The sequence below is a fragment of the Myotis yumanensis genome, unplaced genomic scaffold, assembly GCF_028538775.1.
Source record: "Myotis yumanensis isolate MYYU_CA2020_CCGP unplaced genomic scaffold, mMyoYum1.0.hap1 SCAF_3, whole genome shotgun sequence".
NCBI lineage: Eukaryota > Metazoa > Chordata > Mammalia > Chiroptera > Vespertilionidae > Myotis > Myotis yumanensis.
In genome coordinates, this window is record NW_027223754.1 from 156,632,314 (window position 1) to 156,659,029 (window position 26,716).

The 26,716-nt window shown below is 41.1% G+C and overlaps 1 protein-coding gene across 2 annotated transcripts in view; it reads left to right on the forward strand.

Annotated features, from left to right (window-relative positions):
- The window catches only part of LRIG3 (leucine rich repeats and immunoglobulin like domains 3), a 49,584-nt gene extending 23,383 nt beyond the window's left edge, over positions 1-26,201 (forward strand). The window contains exons 4-19 of one of the 2 annotated variants that reach the window (XM_070409842.1): positions 5,327-5,458; positions 6,027-6,170; positions 7,205-7,348; positions 7,651-7,794; positions 8,214-8,357; positions 9,282-9,362; positions 10,265-10,336; positions 12,877-12,948; positions 13,465-13,628; positions 15,739-16,059; positions 17,179-17,460; positions 18,634-19,086; positions 19,869-20,027; positions 21,412-21,555; positions 21,642-21,917; positions 23,236-26,201. In XM_070409842.1, the coding sequence (XP_070265943.1) occupies positions 5,327-5,458; positions 6,027-6,170; positions 7,205-7,348; positions 7,651-7,794; positions 8,214-8,357; positions 9,282-9,362; positions 10,265-10,336; positions 12,877-12,948; positions 13,465-13,628; positions 15,739-16,059; positions 17,179-17,460; positions 18,634-19,086; positions 19,869-20,027; positions 21,412-21,555; positions 21,642-21,917; positions 23,236-23,480 (2,977 nt within the window). In that variant the 3' untranslated portion in view covers positions 23,481-26,201. The remainder of the gene's footprint in view (positions 1-5,326; positions 5,459-6,026; positions 6,171-7,204; positions 7,349-7,650; positions 7,795-8,213; positions 8,358-9,281; positions 9,363-10,264; positions 10,337-12,876; positions 12,949-13,464; positions 13,629-15,738; positions 16,060-17,178; positions 17,461-18,633; positions 19,087-19,868; positions 20,028-21,411; positions 21,556-21,641; positions 21,918-23,235) is intronic. The other variant, XM_070409843.1, reaches the window with a different exon arrangement.
- The last annotated feature ends 515 nt before the right edge of the window (positions 26,202-26,716 follow it).

The window sequence follows — 26,716 nt, forward strand, 5'->3', positions numbered from 1 at the left end:
GCAGAAGAAAAGCACAGCCTGGGCCCTGGGAAACCCAAAGGGGACATCTAGGCACACAGTCACCATCGTCCCAGCGTGCCGTCATGTGTCCTCTGCACCTCCTGGAGGTGCTCCGGCACCTGGTGTTGCTCCGGCACCTGGCCTTGCCTGCCTCCCACCCAGTCCTTCTACCCACTGCTGCCAGAGCAACCTTTCTAAAATGCACTTGTGATTGTCGCCCCACCATTTGAAAGCCTCCGTCCTCCTCTTCCTACTTCATCCTCAGATAGAAGCCACATGCCCACATGCCTTATAGCATGCCCACCTGGCCTACTGTTATCTCCTGCCAGCACCTCACGCTTGAACTTCCTCTGTCTGCAGTCTCCACCCATGAACACTGTACTTCAGCCATCAAGGCTGTCTTTTTTCTTTCACTTCCTCAAAGGGAATCAAGCGTTGCCTCACTCTCACATGCTTCTGCTGGGAACACTAGGGGGCTCCTGGGTGTGGGAAGTGTTGCTGACCTGCACCCCTCCCACCACTTGCTAGGAGGCTGCCCTTCCCTCTTCCACTCCACTACTTCCTTATCATAGCACTTGTCACTTCAGTGACCACTCCTGTTTGCCTGCCTTTTCTCCCCACGGGAATCTCAGCTCTGTGAGGTCAGGGACCATATCTCCCTACTTCATTATTAGATCTTGAGCACTCTCAGAACAGATGTCATCATACAAAATGGTCAGTCATGTTTGCCTCTACATTTAAAGGCCTTTGGCAAAGTAGGCTGAAAGGTGAAGTTAGCAACAAAATGAAGCCTTTATTGCTGGGCCTGAGAAGCCACGGCTGAAATACCTGGGACTGTGTTTGCTGTGGCTCTGAGAAGCCTGAGGGAACCCTGTGCATTCCAGCTGACCAGGACCCCAGGTCTGTGTCTGTCCACAAGGGACTGATTATACTTGACCTCAGCAGTGATTAACCATGGAACACCTTGTACTGTCAACAAGCAGAGAAGACCAAAATATTCAGAGTCTTTAAGATGGATTGAAACACCACGTTTGAAACACCTTCCAATGCTTACAGTACCATAGTGTGGTTTTTGAACAATGCAAAGATAGCATTTTCACATTAACTTAAGTAATGGAAAAAGATAGTCACACAGTTTGGCTTTTGTTGTTGTTTTGTTAAAGCAATTCATACTTCCCGCCAAAAACATTAACAGCAGTGCTTTTAATGTGCCCATCAATTTTGGTAGGTATCCATATTTGGAGAAAAAATGAACGCTGGATTTGAATTAAATCTTTGTCTTCTAGAAGTGGCTAATTGGCCCACTCTTAGTATCAGACGTGTTTAGATGGAGGGTTTTAGGTGATTAAAAAGTTTTTAATCTAGTGTTTTAAATGTAGCTGTCTCCTTTAAAAAAAAAAAAACCCTTTCATGATATAAAGCATGGCTTTAAAAACAAAAACAAAACTGGTGCATATCAGGTGGTTATTGGCCAGTTAAGTCTGAGAGCTAATGTGAAACTGGTATTTGGATTCAGTTCAGCTCCGTGAGGACAGAGGCCGGATTCTGTGATACAGGGACTATTATCCGGGCAGTTGTGAGGGATTTTTGTGCCGGGAGCGGTGCTGACAAAGACGGCACTGTGCCGCCCCGTCTGTAACTGAGCGCTTTCACACTGCAGTTTAGGAGGTGTGCAGCTCAGGAAGTGGCTGGCTTTGGCTGGAGCATACTTTCACTGCAAGGAAAATTTTATTCGTCACTCAAGTAATTGGCAGTTTTAATACCTTGTTCATAATTACCTTATAAACAAACGAATATATAAACCAAAGATTGTAAGGCCTGTTATCTAACTCGTAGCCTTATTTGACCAAGGGGATAGACACCTGTGGGTCCCCCCCCCCCCCCTCCCTCCCACAAAAAACCAATTTGCTCCGTTTATTGCAGAAAACTAAAGCCGAGCATTTTCTTTTTGTTGTTGTTAAATATAAGTGTAGCTGTACTAGCCCCAGACAGCCTGGGGGCCAAAACCAGATGCAGAGTTTAATGGGAGGTACTGGCTGGGAACAGGAGGGAGGTGGAGCGGGGGGAGGTGACTTGGGCACTTCAGAGTTACTCCACTGATTGTGGGAGGAACATCCTGGTAATGCAACAGTTGGCTTATGTATTTAAGCGAACATTTTTGTCCCCTAAAGCGTGGTTTTGTTTAACCCACACACACTAACCCTAAGGCCCTGTGGCTTGTCTCTTGGACTGGATCCATCTCCGGGACCTAGAAATTGACTAATTGTCTCACTTGCATTGCCCTGTACCTCACAACTAGATCAAGGAGCTTATACACTGGTGAATCCAGATGTGGGAAATGGTCGGAATCAGAGGCCATGGCTGACTTAACTCTAAACAAAGTTTGTAAGATGTTACGGGAATCTGAGGCCTTGATATTTGTGCCTTGTACGTGTGTGTTTTTCACCTTACTGTTATCACAAAAGTTTAGCTCTTACCATATGCATCACCTTGTTACCGTGTATAGAATTACTTGACAATGGGGTTAGATTCTCAGATGACTTGGATCAAAAAAGATTTCCCCCACAGTCCTTAAAAGTGACATAGGGAGGATTTCAGCACGGCTTTGGGAAGTTTCATTAGTTGTCTAAATAGAAGATGTAACAACCTTATTCTCTTTTGTGAGGAAAGCCACACCTGAGGTTTGCACACATTCAGGAAGTTCTTCTGTGATGGGTGCCAGGCACATGCAGAACCCTGGCCCCCTCTGATCTACCTTGTGTGCAAACACAGCTGAGGCATTTCCAGGGCTTCCTTACTGTGGCATGATGGTGCCTCAGTGAGCCAGGGTGGATTCCCAAATTAGCTTGAAACCAAAAGGACAGCATTTTTACAAGGGTGGGAAGTAGTAGGCATTTCTTTAGGTGCATCTCCCCTTGAGGCCTTAATTGTCAAAATACCTTTGAAACTGTATGCCATGAAACAAGCCTTCAGGGATGGCCTTGGGTCCAATAAGGATTTTCTCTGTGAGGTGCTTTGGGAGTGCTTGCACTGTTAGATTAAAAGCTTGAATTTCCTAATTTTAACTGTAATATCTATACCAGAGAAATGTTGTTGTGGTTAAGTAGCAAATACATACATTGAAAAATGCTTAGCGTAGAGCTTGGAATCTAATAATATATCTTCAACATGATTAGATTCCATGCACATTCCAAGATAGAGGTGTAGAGACATATCCCTGCATGGAGGGGGTAGTGCACTGTATGACAGACAAGGCCGCCAGGGTAAGGGCTACCTAAGAACACAACACAGGACTTTGTGGAAAATACATCAAGTTGAACCTACCTCAAGAGCTTTCTGAGACGGTGAGAGGACTGAATTATAATAATGCACAAAAGCTTAATAAACTCAACACCATGGAAATATATCTGTTGGTAAGAAATAAACATATGTGAGATACATCTTCTAAGTTTTCTCGTTAAGCAGAGGTTAACTGCAGACTAGGTTTAGAAATGCCAGCATGTGACTTGTCTTGCATACAGAGTTCTGCCTTCAGAGTGTTTTATTGTTCTTGGGTGGGTTGTAAAGAGAAGACCTTTTGTTTGTAGGTAGACTGTTACCTTCCCAACCTTTCTACCTTAAGGTGCTATTTCCTCTGCCAAATGACTGAAAAGACAAAAGATCTGATAATAGCAATTAAGATGACCCTCACCTCAGTTTAATTCCTCTTTTCTAGCAACATGGCCATTTAACGCTTTCGCCTTGGAGTCTGTTGTATTGATGATCTCTTTAGAGCTTTGCCTTGGCCTCTTTTTTTTTTTTTTTAATTTGTAGTCTAGTACAGTGCTCGCCAATAGAACTTTCCACAGTGATAGAAATGTTTTGTGTGCGTACTGTCCCGTTTGACAGTCCCCAGACACCCGTGGCTACTGAGGACTTGAAATGTGGCTACGGATGACTAAGGAATTCAATTTTAACATTGGATTTTACTTAAATTTAAAGAGCCGCATGTAGCTACACGTTGGACATTCTGGTTTGGTATTTAGGACTTAATGTCAAAATTTTTTTTTCTTGTAAATATATTTTATTGATTTTTCAGAGAGAAAGGGAGAGGAACAGAGAGTCAGAAACATCGATGAGAAACATCGATCAGCTGCCCCCTGCACACCCCCCCACCAGGGATGTGCCCGCAACCAAGGCATATGACCTTGACCGGAACCGAACCCGGGACCCTTCAGTCCGCAGGCTGACGCTCTATCCACTGAGCCAAACCGGCCATGGCAATGTCAAAAATTTTAAGTGTAATTACGACCAGTGATTACATAAACTGAGATGCTCATATGTAGTACTGTATAAAATTCAGAGCCCTGAAACACATCCACTGGTTTGGAAGACTGTGGCAATGTATTAAAACTTGTTATTTCTTAAAGAAAAAGAGATCTTTCTAGAATGGCTTTTAAAAAGCCCCGGTCTGATGAGTATTGAAGTGTGGGTACTTTCCAAGCGAAGAATTACAGGTAGATTAGGAATCAAGAAGAAGAAAGAGGGAACTAGCAGATTAGTGCCTGGACTGCCAGCTCGGTGTTGGGCACTCACATACTGTTCAATAAAAAGGAAGAGGAAGAATGAATATTAACGAAATAACAAAGAAAAAGCAGTGTAAGTGCATAGCATTTATGTATTAGATATGTTTGCTCTGACTCCCCGTCTTGTGGGGTGGGCTTTTGTAGTGAATGTCCTGTGGGACCTAGAGGTGTATCTTCCTTGTACTTCTGAGCTGTCTGCTCTAGGAGTGTCCCTTTTGTGGGTTATTTGGACTCTTCTGTTGTGATTGGGTCTAGATTGCCGTTGCCCCATTCATGGGCGGACTCTCCTTTCAGGCTATGAGGCTCAGCCCTACCACATCGCGTGAGCTGTTGTATAGGTGCACTCTCTACGTTGTTTGTCTTCAGTGTTCCTCGGTCAAAATACGTCCAATCAGCTATGCTCTTCTTGTTTTGCCAAGCCGACTGCGAGGTATTTTAGCTGTAAATCCAGTCCGTGGCTGGGAGTAAGGGCACTCAGCCTCCTGTTAGAGTGCAGCCATCTTTGCTCCGAAGTGCATAGCATTTAGGTAACATGCCCATATTTTTATAGGGATGTTCTTCATATTATATTCTAATGTTACAACGTGCTGTTTAATTCAAAATTAAAGTGACTAGAGAGATACTGTTTAACTTTTTTAAAAAGTACTGTTTAGAGCAGTTTTCCATTTTTTTCTGGAGAGCAAGTGAGGAATAGAGAATATTATTCACCTTTCCGATTGTCGTACCATCCCTCCTATTATCTTCGCTTTCCTTCATTCCAGAGCTGGAAACAGGATTGCTGAAATATTACCTGAACAGCTGAAACACTTTCAGTCCCTGGAAACTTTGGACCTCAGCAGCAATAATATTTCAGAGCTTAAAACTGCATTTCCACCTCTACAACTCAAATATCTGTAAGTCAAGATTTCTGTAGCAGAAGTATTTAGTTTTGGTGGAACTATCATGTTATAACAAGAAAATCAACTTTAAGATGTAACAAACTGCTTATTTTACTGCTGATATATCAAAAATAATAACTTTCTTATTGACTTATAATTTGCTTTAAATCTGACCAACCATAACCTTCATTTTACTCTTACAAAAAATTAGACATCCCTTGACTATTAGAAAACTTACCGGGTACAGACTGCTTCTTTAAAAAAAAAATCAGATTTAAACCATTGTTGTTCAATTATTGTTTTATTAATACATGCATAAAAATGAAATTAGTTTCTAAAGAGTGAGTAAACATCTCTAACAAATTTTTATAACTTTCAGATTTTCCAGTTACTCTTTCCCCACCAGAGTGTGTGAATCATACTCAGTACTGGTCCACAAGGACCTACAGAGCGATTATTTAGAGTGTCCATTGTTACAGCTGGTGGTCAGGTTCTGTGGAGATTCTTTATAACACAGACCATGCATGCGCTCTGTCTTCCCAAAGAAACCAGAAAGAGAAGCTCATCCTCAAACTTTCAACAGGTACATCAACAGCAACCGGATCACGTCGATGGAACCTGGGTGTTTTGATAATTTGGCCAACACGCTCCTGGCGTTGAAGCTGAACAGGAACCGGATCTCGGCTATACCACCCAAGATGTTCAAACTGCCCCAACTGCAACACCTGTAAGTAAAATATCTCTTAGGACCGAAGACTTAGGTAATGTTTCCTCACCTCCTCTACACCCTTGGGGTCCGTCCCCTACCAGCCACAATGTGGCAGAAGGAGTTTAGAAGCAAGGATGTTGCTGTCTTCCTTTTGAGAGCCAGAGCTGTGGAATCCCCGGATCAGAACAGCCTTAAGTCACCTAGTACGAGCTCCTGCCTGACCAGGCATGTCGGATTGTTACCAAAAGAGTGAACAGTGTAGTCATTGAGCAGCCTCTGGACAAAGGCGTCATTGTGGCACTGGAGAAATCATGGGGACTCTCAACAGCTGTGGTTTATGAGAATCATGCTGACAACTCCAGGAGGCTCTGATAGCTTAAGTGGCTGTAAAGAACTGTCTCGTTAATAATGGTGGAATGATCTGCGAACAGGCTCCTACAAAATAGTGGTTTTCAACCTTGGCTGCACATTACAGACACTTGGGGAGCTTTAAAAAAATCCCAGTGACCAGGCCACACCCTGCACCAATTATATTAGAACCTCTGGGGGTAAGATCCAGGCCTCAGTAATTTTTAAAACTCTCCAGGTGATTCCAGTGTGCAACCAAGGTTGAGAACGACGGCCTTAAAGAGAAAGCATTAAACGTGAAGGATCACGAGGGTAACCAACTGTTGTAAGCAGATTGGACAGGATAAATTTGTCCCTGTTCCTGAAAAGACCTCGTGTCTGAATGTAACATTCATTATTCCAGATAATTAAAAAAATATATTAGTTTGTTTACTTTTATACTGAGTGGACAACAGTTTTGAAATGAAAGTGTAGTCTAGTTTCAGTATTTTATCATTTCAAAAATACATCACACATTTCAGAAGGAAATTTACTTACTGTTAATAAATCAACATTTTTCTGGATAAAAATATTTAGAAATTTAAGACAATATGTAATTTAACACTGGCTGGTGTAACTACATTGTAGCAATGTGACATGTTATTACTACCTCCAGAATTTTTCCTATAAGCTAACAATTTAACTGTATGTAATATCCAATGCAGCGAACTGAACCGAAACAAGATAAAAAATGTAGATGGGCTCACGTTCCAAGGGCTCGGAGCTTTGAAGTCTCTGAAAATGCAAAGAAACGGAGTAACAAGACTTATGGATGGAGCTTTTTGGGGGCTGAGCAACATGGAAATCTTGTAAGTGTGGTTTATCATAATTCCTATCTAGGGAGTGTGATCACTGAACATTCAGCAGCTTTTATTTGAAATCCTATCATGTTAAAATCTCATCATTTACAATCATTTACAATTTAGTTTTGTCTCAGGTAAAGTGACTGAGAATTTATTAGCACATGGTTTGTTTGTTTTTTTGCTGAGGTCTTTAACAGAAGCTAACTAGTAACAATAGGAATATGTAATAGGCTGTCATCATAGGTCCCCTTTGAAGAGACTAGATAATGAACTCTTGATCCTGCTTTTGATTCGTGTTGTCATTGTAGGCAGCTGGACCATAACAACCTAACAGAGATCACCAAAGGCTGGCTTTATGGCTTGCTGATGCTACAGGAACTTCATCTCAGCCAAAATGCCATCAACAGGATCAGCCCTGATGCCTGGGAGTTCTGCCAAAAACTCAGTGAGCTGTGAGTTGCCTTTTATTCTCCCCAAGTTTGAGAGCAGGGATCATGCCAGAGCATGAGCTTCTTACCACCGATCTGTGAAATTTTCATAACAGTATCCCAGGTGACAGCATTGTTCACATGCAACCTGGTCGCATTTTTTGTTGTGATAAGTTGGAGACCACTATGATGCTTCAGGTCTGTGGCACATGAGCTGAAGCAGTGAGTGATGGCTATTTTCAAATAGAGGTGTTTCTCTTAAATTCCTGGGATTAGGAATAATGTTTACCTGAGTATTAGTAAGGAGGCAGAGTTTTAGAATAAGGATTAATGTGGTTACATTAATATTACCTGTTTTGTTTCTTTAAACAATTCATTGTGTTGAATTAGAAAGTAAAATCTATGATAGGTGTGTTTTTTTTTTGTTCCTTTTTCCTTTCCAGGGACCTAACTTTCAATCACTTGTCGAGGTTAGATGATTCAAGCTTCCTGGGCCTAAGCTTGCTAAATACACTGCACATTGGGAACAACAAAGTCAGCTACATTGCTGATTGTGCCTTCCGGGGGCTTTCCAGTTTAAAGACTTTGTAAGTTACACATTTTGCTCTCTGTACAGGAACCTAATTGGTTCCTAAATGTGCCCACTTTTCTCCCAGCAGATTTCCTTTGTTGTGAAGGAAATGTGTGGGGCCTTAGAAGTAGTGTCTTAATCTTTCCCAGATCAGTTTGATTAAAATCGGTCTATTTCACCCATGTGTGTTTCTTAAAGGGATTAAAAAGGACGGTGATCAGCTTGTTTTGGTGATTATACTTAGCCTTCTCAGGATCTCCAGGAAGTTGGTGACTGCTCAAGAGGGAAACAATTTCAAATCCACTAATTTTTCTTTAGAAAATGCAGATTAAAAATTACCCAGAGCACAAAGATCTCATACCAGTTATATCCAGACTTGATCTCTGTCCAAGAGAAAGAAGAGGGAGTTGATTAGCTGACCTTTGAAAACTCTCGGCAAATGTTAATTTTAACGTTGTGCAATGGGCTTTTGATTTTTGCACTGTCAGAGGCTTTTGCTCTCTTCACTATTTGGAGCATTACATAATTGAAAGACATACTGTATGCTTTGGCGAACGCCTGCTTATGTGGTTGGAACAGTGGTTTTAAAGTTTAATGTATTTTTCAGACTATTCAGGTCTTTCAGAATTTAGTCATCTTGATAGAGGAATTAATAGAGCTCGAGTCAGCTGTCCTGATTTTGGGCAAAAAAAAAAAAACCAAACTTAAAATGGTGTGGTAAAAAGAGGACAGGGTGTAGGAGTTATGTTGGGAGAGCGAGCGAATTTTCTATTGTTTGGAAAGGGGTGGAGATGATGTGGGGAATTAATGAGGAATTTATTACAAATTACATGCCACCTGGGTGGTGATCTTTGATTTCTGAGTGTGTCCCTAAAGAGAATGCTAACATATTCTCTTAAGTACCTAGTAGCAGTTTCACAACATACCTCTTTTATATTAGGGATCTGAAGAACAATGAAATTTCCTGGACTATTGAGGACATGAATGGTGCTTTCTCTGGGCTTGACAAACTGCAGCGGCTGTGAGTATGATTTGCCTCATAATTTGACTCCCTCTTTGACCTAAAGTAAACATTGTGTCTTCATTCAGTCAGTTCCACAAGCTTAAAGAGTGTAGTAATAGGTGCTTAATGTGGTTGCTACCCTTTGTCATTTCCCTAAATGAGGGCTGTTATACAAGATGTGTATGAGTTTGCTTTCTTCCTTGGGTATAAGGGTTTTTATTCAACACTTTGGTGTGTGTAACTTATTTTAATATCTAGATAAGAATTTTAAATTGTTGAGAGTGCTTAGACTCTAAAGATTATCATTGTGTAAAAGTTTCAACAGTTTGAAATTTTCACTGTTGCAGTTTACTCACAGAAATGTTTAAATGAAGTGACCCCAAATCTACTGAGAATATGGAAGTAGGTTCCAAGCAGTCCAGGTTCAAAACATGCTTATCTGTAGCCATAAAATGGCCTTGCAGGTGTCCAAATTCTGTACTGTAAGCCGGTGGTTTTCAAATTGAGTTTCATATAGCCCTGAATGTCTGTGGGGAGGCTAAAGAGAAAGTCTCCACTGTTATCTGCTTTATTTATTAAAGTGCTGAGAAAGTGTCCTTGAAATAAAGGTTCCACCTTTATTGCCTCGCCATTCCTAAAGAGACTTTGAAATTCACTGCTTTAATGTAACCATCAGAGTCATTTATTGAATACCTATTTTTGCTGGGTTCTCTGTTGAATGCTGTGAAAACCATGCTGAACTATATTACTGAAGTACATGGCACAGATACATTTTTACTGAATATATTGTTCAATTCAAGGAAATAAAGTACTCACAAATGATTGCAAAAGCAGTTCTTGTCATGAGAATTCTACTCCCAGAATGGTTTTTATTAACTATTCCAATGTAAATTTTGTTGTGGTTTTTTTTTTGCCCCCAGAATCCTCCAGGGAAACCGGATTCGATCTATTACCAAAAAAGCCTTCACTGGTTTGGATGCGTTGGAACATCTGTGAGTAGCGGGAATTTAGTTATCCTTGGTAGACTAAGATGGGCATTTACTTATGCGTCAGGAAAGATAAGACAAACTAAAATGTAATCTTGTTGACATCCTCTTCATAGCATAAAGTACATTTACACATCTGTTTATCTGTCTGCCCTTCTACCTGCTTATCTATCCATCTATCTGTATCTGTCTAGAAGTATACAGGTATATATCTTCCTTGCCATTTAGGGGCATTACTGCAGATTATGTTGGGTTTTGTTTAGTTATTTTTTTCTCAAGTGGTATATATATTTTAAACTACCATTTCACTTAGCATACGGTTCTCCAGGTCAAGTGAAATAAGCCAGTCAGAGAAAGACAAGTACCATATGATTCACTCATATGTGGAATTTAATGAACAAACTGAACTACCAAGCAAAACAGGCAGACTCATAGATGGAGGGCAGGCATACAGCTCTGGAGCGGGGAGGAGAGGGGAGGATGAGGCAGGGTGGAGGGATTGAGCAAAAAAGAAAGAAAAAGAGAGAGAACTCATGGACATGGACAGCAGTGTGGTGATTGGGGGAGAGGGAAGGAGGAGGAGTTGGAAGAGGAGGTAAATGATACAGGTGATGGAAAAAAATAAAATAAAAATAAAACATAATTGTAAAACTACCATTTATTATGCACCCACAACATGTTGGGCATGATGCCAGGTGTATTGTCTCATTAATCCTATGACAAGACTATTCAATAGTTATTATTATTATCTTTATTTTTAAACCAAGAAGTGGAGATTCTGAGGGTTTATTCCGTTGTACAGTTAGGAAGGTGACTTGGATATTAGAAAAAACATCCCCACAGTTCTTGAGAGTGACATTTGGAGGGTATTAACACTACTTTGAGAGTTTTTGTTAGTTTGTTGATTACGTATAAAATGTACAACTGCTGTTGTTTAATTATAAAACGTACAACCTCTCCCCCACCCCTTTATTGTCCTTTTTCTTGTTCTCTTGCCACTAACCCATTAGTTAGCAACGGATAGATTCAGGACTCAAACCAGGGCTGCCTCTGCCTTCACAGTGTCCCTGCATCACACGAGCTCTTGCCTTCACAGTCTCTGCCACCGGCCATTCTCAGTAACACCCAGCACACAATTTTGACATGGCATTTAGGGGCTAACCTGTTTTCAGCTTTAGGAGAATGGGCTAGCCAACCATGCTAGGAGTCAAAACTTGCATGAGCACTGAACCAACCAGCTGCTTGTAACCATGAGTATATGTTTTATACTTGGACAGTAAAAGTAAAAAGTAATCTAGATATGTCCACTCTCACTGCTAAGGCATGCTTATAGCCAGAAGTTTTAATATCTGTTAACTTAGACAAAAGAAGTTATAATTTAAAACATACATTTGGTTGGTGCCCTTGTTTGTTCTGTGTTGAGAGTGGAGGCTGTGCTGTTTTCTCTGGGCCATCTTGCTGTCATGGCCTGGTTTACCTGTTAGCTTGTGGGAGATTTGGGTGGCTAGCCATACTGACAGGGCAGCAGCTCAGGCTGTGGTGGAATGATTGTGCAAAGCAGAATTTGGAAGGCCAGACCAGTATTGCCGGACTTACTGAAACAAGTTATTTTCAAAGGGAAACCAGCCAAAAGGGTTTGTCATCCGACCCATTCCATTTCTGGGAAAGTGGAATTAGTGGAGTATTAACCTCTGCTTCAATTTGCTAAACCTCCTTGACTCTCCAAGCCTTTTTTCTCTGCCTGTGTTTGGTACCTTCATTCTGTCTTCTGTGGCCACTTGTCTCATTCAAAATCCTGTTTGTATACTCTGACCCTTGTAAAGAAAAACAGAGTAGTAATCATTGTGGAGAGCACTTTAATTCAAACTGCTTGTAAGTACCAGTTAAAAATAAAATCCGCCCAGAATATTTGCTCATTGTATAAATGTTCTGCCTCAAGTGTTTGTTTGTTTTAGCAAGTACATCTTGTCTAAACACTTAACCATCTTTACAGTAGCGAGTTGTGGGTGGCAGAATTAGGCTAGCAATTAAGCATAGGTTTGGAAATTGAAAATAATTGGGTTCAAATCGTATTGCCCTTTTCCTCCTGCTGAGCAAGGTAGCAATGCCATCTCTTGGGTTGCTGTGAGGAATAAATGTAATATACGTCAGCCACTTAGCACAGTGCGCATCATAGGGACTATTCTATACATGTTGGTTTTTTAAAAAGTGTAATTATGAGCAATTTTATTTGTGTATTGAAAATGGTTAACTTGAATAATGAGAACTTCAATAAAATAATACAGCAGGGCAGTTCGGGCCCTTATGAGTCAAGTAACCTGTAAGTGGTAGTGTAAAGAGAATCTTTGTCACCATGACAGAACTGGCCTCTCATACAAAGATCCTTGTTCTTCAGCCTACACTTCCTGGTGGGTCTTTGGAGTCGACCCATCTGTGCATTTCAACACAGAGAGTGTTTGGTGAATGGAGTGGGCAGTGTGGGCCCAGCCTCTGCCTGAGGGCACGCGGTGACCATACTTGGCTCTAATCTGTGTGTTTGTTTTCAGAGACCTGAGTGACAATGCAATCATGTCATTACAAGGAAATGCATTTTCACAAATGAAGAAACTTCAACAATTGTAAGTTTTCCTTTCTAAGAGTTTTCAGTTAAGCATAGAGGGGAAACCACCATGGGGTATATCATCCTAGATTATGTCCCTGTAAAATGTGTCTAGCACTTTCTTAATATTCCTTAACTTTTATACCAGAAAACAAGAGAAAAGCGAAAAGCAAAGAAGGAAAAATCCATTCCTTTTGTTACAAAGAGAAGTTTCTTGTTCTTTCTGTGATGAATTTGCATTTTAACTTTGTGAGCCCTTCATACAGTACAGGGCCTAATCATAGTCACAAGTGTTCAGCAGGAAGGTGTTTTTGATCTATCAGCACTTCTGTCTCACTAGGTCAGGAAAAACAACAACAAAAAACGGTGCTGGTCACATTTCTTGCATTTTAAGATGGACTACAGGATACTATTACATAGGATATGTGTATTTGCTTTCCACATTCATCGTGTTGTTAATATTTACTTGAGTTTGGTTTACTTGTACAAATCTGCATTTCATACAAAACAAATTGAATGTAATTACTCTCCTCAGGCATTTAAATACATCAAGCCTTTTGTGTGATTGCCAACTGAAATGGCTCCCTCAGTGGGTGGCAGAGAACAACTTTCAGAGCTTTGTAAATGCCAGTTGTGCCCATCCTCAGCTGCTGAAGGGAAGAAGCATTTTTGCTGTTAGCCCAGATGGCTTTGTGTGTGGTGAGTCTAAGAATTGCCCCTGCCTTTTAGTCATTCTTCTTTTTATGTCTCCCATTTGTCCAAATAATGGTTTTGAATAAATTTATGCTCTTTTAATAAAGCACTTATTTCTGCTGAGATAGGTGAAAATGGATCTGTAGTTGGCTTATTATTTTAATTTTACAGATGGGAAGGAGAGTTTTCGTCATCTTCGTTTGGGCATTAGGGTGGTTTGATGGAAAGAGAATGACATTGGAGCTCCGGAGACTGGGAGGGTGTAGCGCCAGCCCGTCTACATAACTTAAATTCCCTGAACCTCGGTCTCTATACGTATGAAATGGGACTCTGGGATCTGCGGTCCCAACTCCGGGGGGTTGTTGACAGGCTCCCCGTGAGCTCAGTGAAGAGACTTCACTAAACCCTGGGCAGATGCTATTTATGTGGAGTAGACAGAGCAAATCATTAGCCAGTGAGTTATAGGCTGCTAAATTTTTTACTACTGGTGGGTAAAGCATTACAAGCAATAGGAAATTTATTATAAATAAATTTAAGGTCTATTGTTTTAGCATCTAAGCATTTCGGCATTAGAAATGTGCTTACCCAGATGTCACCTACTAGTTAGTAGATCTGGATAAAAAACCCACACTTCCGTCTCCCTGGTGCAGATTGCTGCCTACTACACGACACAGTTTACTCTTCACTGCCACGGAGACCTTTGTGAAAATGCGTGTATAGAACATGAAGTCACAATTTGCTGAAATTTTAGCACATGTTTTAAGATATTACAGAACCTCATTTTACATTGACCTTTAAAATTTTTTTATTTAAAACTGCTTTGCCTATGATTGTTTAGATAAGTATAACAAATATATATATATATTTAGGTTGCAGCATTAAACAGTGCCAACAATTTCTGGAAATAAAATAATGTAGCTTTTGGATCTAAATAAGCTTTTGGCCTTATTCTATAAGGACCTGAGCTATTCTCACAGTTCTCAAGTTCCCAGATATGAACTCTTTATTACTCTGAGGCATACAGAAGCGGTCAAAAGTAGGTTTACAGTTCATATGGGCAATAATACAATAATTAATAAACAATGCAAGAATAAACTGTTCTGCAGACTCACAACTGTAAACCTACTTTTGCCCACCTGTATAAACAGTGGCTATAATGTTTTATTAACCTCCATAGTGGGGAATGAGCATTGATTTTCCAGATGAGGATTTTAGAATAATCATACAAAAGAAGGTACTGTCTTTGAGTACAACGTGCAGGCATGGCATTGGAAATGAGCAGCAATGGAGTTATCAGAGCACCTCCCTCACCCCATCTCTCTCTTTCACACACGAACCCACACAATACATTTTGGTAGATCCAAGATGTTTCCTTCTGGGTTTAGAGCATCTCTGAGAAACTGAAGTTCAAAAAGGTAACTTTTCCAAAAAGTAACAGAGAACTAAAAATAACTGTGTGGAATGACAGAGTTGCTTAGCTGTAATTATAATGTAGCCCTGACATGTAGCACAGCGGCTTGATGGATTGTCCCCTGGAAGCCAGGGCTCCCAGTGAGCGGGGGAGGTGCTTTCTCTTTCACTACAGGCTTATTTTTTCTGCTCCCCATACAGAGTACTGTGTTTAATACGGGTTCTGTTTTTGGTAAGTGGAGTATTCATTGCTATCTTTAGTGATATTGATTATCATTATTGATTGATTTTTCTTTTTCATTTTGCTGCTCCTTATATGTGGAGAACATGGGAAGAATTGCAGTTTTCCTGATAGTAGCCTTTAAAAGTGGCCCATAAGCCTGGACATTTCTTAACTGATTTTTTTTATTGTATTTACATTTAAAAAGCTCAAGGGGTCTGGGATATACTGTATTCCCAAACAGCAGGCTCCTCTCAGTTAGTGATTGATAAATAGATCTCTGTCTCTACTTGAAGAACGAATTCCTTTATAAACACTCCCGGGTTCTCGTTTCAACACTGGGGCGGCTACTCCATCTGGGAAACACACACAAAGAGTAAAACCTAAGCCCCTGTTTGTTTTGAGTTTTTAGTGTTCAAATCTGAGTAGCATGTGGACTCTCCAGCCTTAAAATGGTTTTATTTCCTCCTCTCCATTATTGAACAGATGATTTCCCTAAACCCCAGATCACGGTGCAGCCAGAAACACAATCGGCAATAAAAGGTTCCAATTTGAGCTTTATCTGCTCGGCTGCCAGCAGCAGTGATTCCCCAATGACTTTCGCTTGGAAAAAGGACAACGAACTACTGCCTGATGCTGAAATGGAAAACTATGCACACCTCCGGGCCCAAGGCGGGGAGGTGATGGAGTACACCACCATTCTTCGGCTGCGCAACGTGGAATTTACCAGCGAAGGGAAATACCAGTGTGTCATCTCCAATCACTTTGGCTCATCCTACTCCGTCAAAGCCAAGCTTACAGTAAACAGTACGTGATCCGACTTTTCCTTTTGCATTTAAAGGCACCTTGTAGAAACAAAGCACCTGGTTGGTTCTTTCTCTTATTCCTTATCCTGTCCTCTGTTCTCAGCGTTCTCCACCTAACCCTTTCTGCTCCTACCTCTCATCCCACAAAATTAAGATTCTTGGTTATTTGTGTCTAAGGAAGCATTGTTTATGTCGACCCGTATGTAGCGTGATGGGTAACCCAGAGATGAACCAGACAACTTGTGCTCTTTGGAGTTCACAGTACACTAGTTTGATATGGGACACCCTAAGCATAGTGTTAAAGCATACCGCCTTTAATGCTGAGATCTGGGTTTGAATTCTGCCAGTTCTGCTTACAGCTGTGTGACTCTGAGCAAGTCACTTAACTTCTCTGTGCCTCCATTCCTACATCTGTCAATTAGGGATAATAGTACCTACCTTATATAGGTATGATAATCATTAAATAAAATAATTTGTGTAAAGCACTTAGCAGAATGCCTAGAATACAGTAAGTACTCAGTAAAAGCAGTGAGTGTTAGCTGCTCTTAATAAAAGAAGGGTATCATGGTTGGCTTTGTATGGTAGGTATACAGTTCACAATGGGATCCTTGCCACTTTATCATTTAATCGTTTGTATCTTTCCCAGTGAAAGATTTTGTGAATGATTTATTAATGCATTCAACAAATGATCGCTGAGGCCTGACATGGAACAATTCTGAGTTTAAATTGTAGGACAAAACACATTTAAAGTCATGGAGTATTAGAGTCAGGACGGACTTAAAAGAAAAAAAATATGGAGTGGTCAGGGTACAAAGAGATAAATTGATTTGCCCAAAATCTCACAGATAATTACTGAGGAAACTGGAAAATAGCCAAAAGACCTTCAGTCTGAAGATCCGGCGACCTGTGTTTTATCCTGACCCCATCATTTCTGTACCTCTGTAACCTTGAGGGAGTCACTGAATCATTCCATCTCAACTTTAGATTCCTTGTCTTGTAATTAGGAATAACCCCGCCTTACCTCTGTCAGGGACATTTGTGAGCATCGAAAACAAAAGGCAGGAAAACGAGCCTCTGAAAGGCCACAGTGCTAACGCCCACATTGTGTTTCTGATTTCAGTGCTCCCTTCTTTCACCAAGACACCCATGGACCTTACCATCCGCGCGGGGGCCATGGCGCGCTTGGAGTGCGCCGCCGTGGGGCACCCGGCCCCGCAGATAGCCTGGCAGAAGGACGGGGGCACAGACTTCCCTGCCGCGAGGGAGAGGCGCATGCACGTTATGCCTGAGGATGACGTGTTCTTTATCGTGGATGTGAAGATAGAGGACATCGGGGTGTACAGCTGCACAGCCCAGAACAGCGCAGGAAGCATTTCTGCCAATGCGACTCTGACTGTCCTAGGTCAGTGGGTATTTTCAGATTCTGAGATATAAATTAATCATAAAGGTGCGAGCTCACCCAGAGACCCTCAGTGTCAGAGCTGTGAGGGTGAGAGATGGCCCGAGGACACTGCCCTTTCCTGGGAACAACAAATGGCTCCTCAGGCTCTTTGAAGTCAGGAGTGCTTCACACCTTCCAGGACACAGCCTGTGAGAGGAACCCACACTCTCTGTTCCCAGGAGCGGGAGATGCTTTCCCTGTATTGCAGGGTTCACCCGCCCCTGCTCTCCCCATCGTGCCGTCTCCACTGGTTCTCAACACCACAAAGAATGTCTGACATAATAAATACATGAACTAATTGGGAAGGACCTAGGGCAGTGATGGCGAACCTTTTGAGCTCGGCGTGTCAGCATTTTGAAAAACCCTAACTTGACTCTGGTGCCGTGTCAACATAGAGAAATTTTTTGATATTTGCAACCATAGTAAAACAAAGACTTATATTTTTGATATTTATTTTATATATTTAAATGCCATTTAACAAAGAAAAATCAACCAAAAAAATGAGTTCGCGTGTCACCTCTGACATGCGTGTCATAGGTTCGCCATCACTGAGTCCTAGTGTCTTTTCTCAGCTTACCCTACCACTCTGGAAATCAGAGTTTGTTTTTTATCTTTTACCTAAACAAACACTTTTTAAAAAATGTGAACATGTTAGTCATATGTGTATCTCTAAAGGAGTTAAAGTAACCTCTTAACACCACATAATAAAAGTAAATCATTTCCAGAATTTTAATATAGGCCTGGGCACCTGGCACTAGAAAGTTTCTCTTTAAAAAATTAAATGTTCTTATTTATTTTTATGCATCAACACACTCTTGTGCTCGAAAATATTCTTATACATTTTCTGTTTGTGAAAAATATGCTTTGCCCCTCTTCCAACGTCCCTCAACCTTGTCAGGAGGGAGGGAGATTGAGGTTAAAAAATAGTAAATGTTATCCTTACCTGGTGTTATGAGTAAGTGACACCTGGACAATGAAATGAAATCCCACGAGTTGTATATGTTTAGGCTTTAAAAGAAACATGGGTATTAGTTTGTGGGAGAATAAAATTTCACTTTGAATAAATTCAAGTGCTAGGTCTTGTGCAAAGCCTGATTTCATTGAAAGGATTAAAGACATAACTTGTCATTTCAGAAACGCCATCATTTTTGCGGCCCCTGTTGGACCGAACTGTAACCAAGGGAGAAACGGCCGTCCTGCAGTGCATCGCGGGAGGGAGCCCTCCTCCCAGGCTGAACTGGACCAAGGACGACAGCCCGTTGGTGGTCACGGAGAGGCACTTTTTCGCAGCAGGCAATCAGCTGCTGATCATTGTGGACTCAGATGTCAGCGATGCTGGGAAATACACCTGTGAAATGTCTAACACGCTGGGCACTGAGAGAGGCCACGTGCGCCTCAGTGTGATCCCCACTCCGACCTGCGACTCCCCGCAGATGACTGCCTCATCCTTAGACGATGACGGGTGGGCCACTGTGGGCATCGTGATCATAGCCGTGGTTTGCTGTGTGGTGGGCACGTCGCTCGTGTGGGTGGTCATCATATACCACACAAGGCGGAGGAATGAGGATTGCAGCATTACCAACACAGGTGTGTAAACAGAAGCTTGGCATGGGGCGTAGCAGTTGTGTGTGTGTGTGTGTGTGTGTGTGTGTGTGTGTGTGTGTGTGGGAGTGTGAGATCCCGGGGTAATTCTCTTCCAGAATGTGTGTCTTGGAGTCTGAGGCCATGTCAGAAGGGTGACTCATTTGTTTCAAGCTGCAGAAATATGGTTAGCTAAAAATAGCACCCTGGCCCAAAATATAGCCCTTGTTTAAAGATTAATACTTTGTGTGAAAACCTCATCCGAATATCCTGTTGGCTGTGAGATCCGGTGGACATCGTAAGAGTTCAGTAGCCTAACTCCTTCCTAAGATGCTGATGGAGAACCAGGACCAGCCCCTTAGCTAGGAGGTTTATACTCTGCTGTAGGTTTTGGTTTTGTCGTGTGTGCAGGAGTCTAGGGAGGACACTACTTATTAGGGAGAGGCCTATGTGCGGACTCCTGAGTAGTAAGTCAGGACTATCACAGAAATCAAGCTTGATTCCAGAGCTTAGGTACCACCCCATGAAAATCCTTAAGCCTTTCTTTTTAAACACTTGTTGTTTTTGAAGTCTGGGAGGGGCATCCCACGGCGATAAGGTAGGAGATCAGCTCAGGCTTCCCAGAGCAGCCCTGACTTGCCTGCCTGCGCGCTGCACAGCCAGCTGGTTTTGCAGGACTCGGTGATTTGAATGCACAGAAACCAAAGCAGTGCATGCTGTTCATCGGGGAAGCCCGCGGGGCACTTGAGATCCTTCTTGGCTAAGAGGGTGCTGCTGTTTGATTGTAGATGAGACCAACTTGCCGGCAGATATCCCTAGTTATTTGTCATCTCAGGGAACGCTAGCTGACAGACAGGATGGGTACGTCTCCTCGGAAAGCGGAAGCCACCACCAGTTCGTCACTTCCTCAGGGGGCGGATTTTTCTTACCACAACACGACAGCAATGGTAAGTGTTTGAGGTGGACATCTTTGCTCTGGGCTCTCAGAGAGGGCCGTTTGGAAATAACCTGATGGAAGATTCACATATAATATTAATTTTCACCAGAAACGGATCTGAGGACATGGCCTAAGGTCACTAGTAAAGCTAAAATTAAATACATTTTTTCTTACATACGAAAGAAGCTTTGTTTCTGAAACTATGGTTTTAAGAAAAAAAAAATGGAGGCAGCATAAGTAAGATCACAGCCTCAGTTCAAGAGCCACTTCTGACACTCCGTGTCTCCTTGGACAGTTACAGTACTTCCTGTTCGGTGGTTGTGAAAATTAAATGAAATGGTAATGGAAAACCACTTGGCACATCTTAAGGGCTCAGCAAGTGGAAGCTATTGACATTATTTTCAAACATTTTGGCACCTTTTCCGGCAAGCGTTTATTGAGTGTCTGCTCTGTGGGGGATGCCACACTTGGGAAAGAAGAATATTTGTTTTCAGTTTTACAGTTTAGTCAGTGGTGAGCAAAAATTCAACTAACAATGACAGAGGGCTTGGTAAGGCAGTAATAGCATAGAGATAAAAGTGGATGTTCCGGTTACACTCATTTGGTTGCAAAGAGCAGAGGCCCACTTTCGTTCACATGTAGCAGAGTTTACCGAAAGGACATTCATGGAGGTCTGCATGAAAGGCTAAAGGGGCAGAGCCGGAACGTAGCAGTGCCCCGTCGCCGGGGTGCTGGGGCTGGAGGTCGATCTGCTCTCGGGGCCCTGTAGGGGTCACCATCATTACCAAGTCACATTCCGCACGTTGGCTGCTCTCTGAGCCACCATCTGACTGTCCAGTCCCCCCTTCCAGGCACATGGCTCATCAAGGCACCTCCACCCCTCACCACATCTCTTGCCTTTCACCTGCTGGGTCCACTGCTAACTGGCATCTTGTTTCTGAGTTGTTTAGCTCAGATCCTCACGATAGGATTTGGTTTTGGCTGAGCCCATCTTTGCTCGGGCACTGAGAGGTCATTGGTTAAGTGCCAGTGTGTGGTCCTGGCCACTGGCTGTGGCGGAAGGGACAGTGCTGTTGGCATCCAGTGGTTCCGGTCCCAGCGCTTTGCTGCAGTTCTCATATACAGACCAGTTTCCCCTGCCAACAGGTGGGGCCAGCAAACAGGTTAGCACACCTGGTACAATGGTTCATCAAGTCCCTGTTAGTGAGTTGTCACGAGTTTACCCAATCCGTAGGCTTCGATGCATTTTTTTAAAAACCCTAAATTTCTGCAGTTTTTTCCTTTATAAGATGCTCTATCCAAAATCTGTAAACGTGGAAAATGCCCAAAGTAGAGAGAGTACTGAATGGTACTTGAATACAATGGGTTCAGTGACTAAGATATCTGTTTTAAAGGGACATGTCATATTGACAACAGCAGTGAAACCGACGTAGAAGCTGCCACAGATCCATTCCTGTGTCCCTTTCTGGGCCCGCCAGGCCCTCTGTATGTGAAGGGGAATGTATATGGGCCGGATCCCTTTGAAGCCTATCACGCAGGTATGTGGTCTTCCTACCCGAGTTCTGTTTCCTGCAAGGTTTCTACAAGCGCTAACTCTCTCTCCTTCTGTCTCAACATGAAAAAGGTTGCAGCCCGGACCCTCGAGCTGCTTTAATGGACCACTGTGAGGCCAGTTACATAAAGAAAAAGGAGTGCTACCCATGTCCTCATCCTCCCGAAGAATCCTGCGAACAGAGCGGCAGTGACATAGGCTGGCCTGCCCACGTGAGGAAGTTAATCAACTCTACTTACTCTCCACACGAAGGACCTGGCCCAAAAAATGTGTGTCCAAACAAGTCCTCCTTAGATTTTAGTCCAAGTTCAGAGCCAGCACCAATTACCTCAAGTAATTCGTTCATGGGTAAGTTCATTCAGTTGTGAGATACCTTGACATGGGACTCCTAGTCCACGTTGCGTGTGGGAGAGCAATGAGAGAACTTCAGATGCTGAGCGAGTGAGAAATGTCTTTGATTTTTAATGATTCCGTTATGACATTCTATTTGTTAGTTTACATATTTCTAAAAGCAGAGTCAGGCATGGGGGATTTTACTTGATTATGTATTTAGTCCCTAACGAAGCCTTAGGAGCTTTCTGGGTAGCGCTGTGTGTGGCATCCTCTAGAACACAGGAGTTTCAGGAGTGACTTAGGAGCTCAGTTTGTCAGCCATGTGGAAAAAGTGGTTTTGGGCTACAACAGCCTTTGGGGTGGAGTTGTGTGCACTGCATGATTGTGGTTTGGATGTCTGGTGGTTTATAACTAAACCTGCAGCCGAAGGGTAGACGGCGTCCTACCTGGCAACAACTAACTGCTCACCAGCCAGGCTAGACTACCTTTGGCAGAGGAGACCAGCAGAGCCTTAAAGCCCTCAGTGGTGGTGGTCGACGCCGGCTGGCACCAAGATTCGTGTGCAGACTTCTTTCGTCTGGTGCCTGGAACCAGCGCGATGGAAGAACTTAGGTCATCTTTTCACTGAGCGGAGATAGGGGAAAAGAAACCACAGCTTGTCTCGTTTGTTAAGAAATAGAATTTTAAAATATTTTACCCAGCTATTAAGAAATTTTATATTTTGTCACAGTATAATTATTTATATTCCTTTTGGGGGAAAAAAATGAAAATAATATCTTTTATGAAACTCAGGCAAGAATTTGAGTCAATTGAATAATATTGTGCTGCTAAAAAGGAAAGAATATGACATAAGGATTATTTTAAAAGACACTTTATTCAGGCACCGTTTACTTGTATGTTACTGTGTAAACTTGCCCTTCATGGAGACTGTGGGCTCTTAAGTCCTAAAGCAGGGTTTTGAACTTATATTGGGGAACTTCATTGCTCAATGATAAATATTACTATAAGTCATAGAAGTGATAAGAAATGGACACATTGAGTGGAGATATATATATATATGAGGGATGTAAGTATCCTGTCATCTAACACTTCACAGGGCCTGCCTGGGGATCTCGGGCATGCACCCCAAGTGGGATCTCTAAACCACAAGGAGTTCTGTAAGTTCTGTCTCCGTAACACAGACACACATACCCCCAAGGACCATAATGTGGACTTGTAGAAAATGTTTATTCGTGTTCATGGGGCAAGGTGCTCCATTTGAAGTGCTTTCTGATGACTTCATGTTATTAGCAAAAGGTGCCACATGCTCAAGGGGTTTCTTTCTTTCTTTTAGGAACATTTGGAAAGCCTCTGAGGAGACCTCACCTAGATGTCTTTTCAAGCTTTGGACAGACGTCGGATTGTCAGCCAAGAGCTTTTCACTTGAAAGCTCATTCTTCCCCAGACTTGGACTCTGAGTCAGAAGAAGATGGGAAAGAAAGGACAGATTTTCAGCAAGAAAATCACACATGTACCTATAAACAGACCTTAGAAAACCACAGGACTCCAAATTTTCAGTCTTACGACTTGGACACATAGACTGAATGGGACCAAAGAGTTCTAATATACTACTACCTCAAGTGGACTTTTATTTAAAAGAGAGAGAATCCTATGTTTTTAAATGGAGTTATGAATTTTAAAAGGATAAAATGTCTTATTTATACAGATGGACCAAAATTACCAAAATTTATAAAAATTTTATACTGGGAGTAACTTTCATATAAGAATTTCTTTTTAAAGTATTTTATAACTTTGTTTTATGCAGCAACAAAAAAATCTTGTGTAAATTAAGGGTATAAATCCATGACTATTTTATGTATTTTTATAATGCCGGATTTCTTTTTATTGAAAATAAGTACGAAAGCAATTTAAATAATACCTGTCTTGTACTTTTTTTGAATAGCGGTCACTTCATTTTACTTTGCACATTACATTTAATAAAATGTATCATTTTGATCCCAAGTGTCATCTATATAATAGCATTTTTATTGTTTTCAGCAGTGTGTAGGCTTAATTATTTCGTATTATCATGTCTCAAATTGATGAAAATTATATGCAGCTCATAAAAATATGAGCAAATTCAACCATTTTGCTTACCTCCCAGGGTTGTAATATAGACTCAAATCAGATTAGTATATGTGAAAGCATATAGTAAGTGAGAAGGAGCTGCAAAGATTCAAGGTACGTTAATTTGCTTCTAACTCTTCAAACAAAAGATTTGTTATACTCCGGTGTAATATAGTACAACCATCATTGCTAAGTCACTGCTGGAGCTATGAGTCCTTAATTATAATAATGCCTTATATGGTCTAATGCCTTGTGCTTTTCCAAATAGTTTCACATCCACCATCCCTTTAATTATAACGAGGGTGTTTTTTTGCACATTTCTGTAGTTAAAACAGCTAAAGTAGATGTGGATTTTCATCCACTCTTCCAGGTTATAATAGGATGCTGGTAGAATTGGTTGCTGTTCTTACTGATTTTCTTACAGAAAAAGCTATTCTAAGCTATCCAGCAACATTCTTTAATAATTAAAATATTTTTGTAATTTGATCATCATAGCTCTCTACTTGTTAAAAACTGAGTATCAGATCTGTTAGACACATAAAATAATTTAAATATTTGTTTTAAACAGTAGTTAAATGACATAGCTTGAAGCAATAGAATAAAACAAACTTAAGTTTAATAACAGATAATGCCCTAACTGGTTTGGCTCAATGGACAGAGCATCAGCCTGTAGACTAAAAGGTCCCAGGTTCGATTCTGGTCAAGGCCACATGCCCGATTGCAGGCTCAATCCCCAGTAGGGAGCATGTAGGAGGCAGCCAGCCAATCAATGATTCTCTCTCATCACTGATGTTTCTATCTCTCCCTCTCCCTACCTCTCTGAAAAAAAAATAATGCAGATGATGAAGTTGGATTTCTTTTTCCAGAAAATTCTTCACATCTGTAGTTAAAACAATCTCTTGCCCAAGAAAAATTAAATTGGTATGGAAGGAGTTAATATAGCACATTCAGCTTTAAAATTGAACCAGTTGGAAGTGAGACTGTATGTCACTGTCAGTTCTTTGAAGTAAATTGAAAACAGCTCTTAGAGAAAGCAGATTCTCCTCTGAAGAGATGTTGGGCAAAGTTTTCCTGCTCAGTGAGTTCAGAACTTTGTTGTTTGTGAGCCAGGAGCCTGGAACCCAGATCGCAGTAAGATTTTCCTTCTTTAGTTTAGACACCGAGTCCAAGGCAGGAAGTTGATTCTCTCTTGGACCACAGTGACTAAAGTGCAAAAAAGTGATCTCAGATGCCTTGCCTTTATCATATTGCCAAATTTTCAAATCTTACTGTTGATTTGTCTTCATTATTGCCAGATGTGATGCAAGCATCACTAGGGACCTCTTCAATAATTATGAACTTATTTAAAGCATTTAACTTTTCCAGACTGAAGCACAGAGGGTCATTCAAGTCATTAATGCCTGAAATTCAAAACTTAGATTCATTCTGCATCAATATGATTTTCCCTTTTACTCTGCTCATATGCTGAAATTATGGATTGCATATAATCTTAGCTGCTAGAGAAATAGGAGGAGCTTAACTTCTTTTGGACATTTGCAGGAAAAGATGTATAATTTTGAGACTTCAATTAACAGAGTGAGTCCAGTAGGTATTAAGAAATCCTAAAATAACAGACTTAAGAAAAAAACTAATGTAAATAAATATCAAATTACTTGCCTTATTTATGAGGAGGAATGTTTAAAATGTTTAATTATTTTATGCTTTCTGATACAAGACCAATTCATGTACAACCTATCCTAACAGATTTCACACAACTTGTATTTTTTTGTTCACTGTTGACACTAATGATAAGATAGTTATTGTGTATAATTTTATCTGTTTTTTTGAAGATATTGGGGGAAATATTCCCTAGTTATGGCAGACATTTTCTACAGATTAAATATCTGTAGAACTTTTATAATTTATCTTCACAGTGTTCCTACAGAAAGAAACCAACAGTTATTTTCAGAATAAAACCAATGGGACTATGGTTTAAAACTGGACTGGAAAGTGCTTTGACCTGTGTGCACACTTGAGGGGTTTTAGTCCTTTTGATTTAATGCGATAGGAAGTAATTCACAATCAATATTGCAGGAGATGTGCTATGCCAGTATTTTTCTAAGAGAATGAGAACCAAATGTCATCACAGAATGCCTGCCCTGTCCCTCCCACTCTTGGATCAGCAGTAATTGGACTTGTGTAATAAGATAATTTATTTTTCTAAATAAATTCTTTTTTAAATTTTATTTTTAATTAAATTTATTGGGGTGACATTGGTTAATAGGATCATATAGGTTTCAAGTGTACATTTCTATGATACATAATGTGTATATTGCATTGTGTGCCCACCACCCAAAGTCAAATGATCTTCCATCTCCATGAATTTGGCCCCCTTTACCCGGTAATCACCATACTGTTGTCTGTGTCTATGAGTTTCAGTTTTATATCCAACATATGAGTGGAATCATAGTTCTTAGCTTTCTCTGACTTATTTTCACTTAGCATGATAGTCTCAAGTTCCATCCATGTTGTCACAAATAGCAGTATTTCATCTTTTATGGCTGTAGTATTCCATGGTATATATGTACTATGTCGTCATTATCCAATCATCTATTGAAGGACACTTTGGTTTCCATGTCTTGGCCACCATGAATAATACTGCAATGAACAGGTGTGCATATGTTTTCAAATTTCTCAGGAAGATACCCAGAAGAGGGATTGCTGGGTCA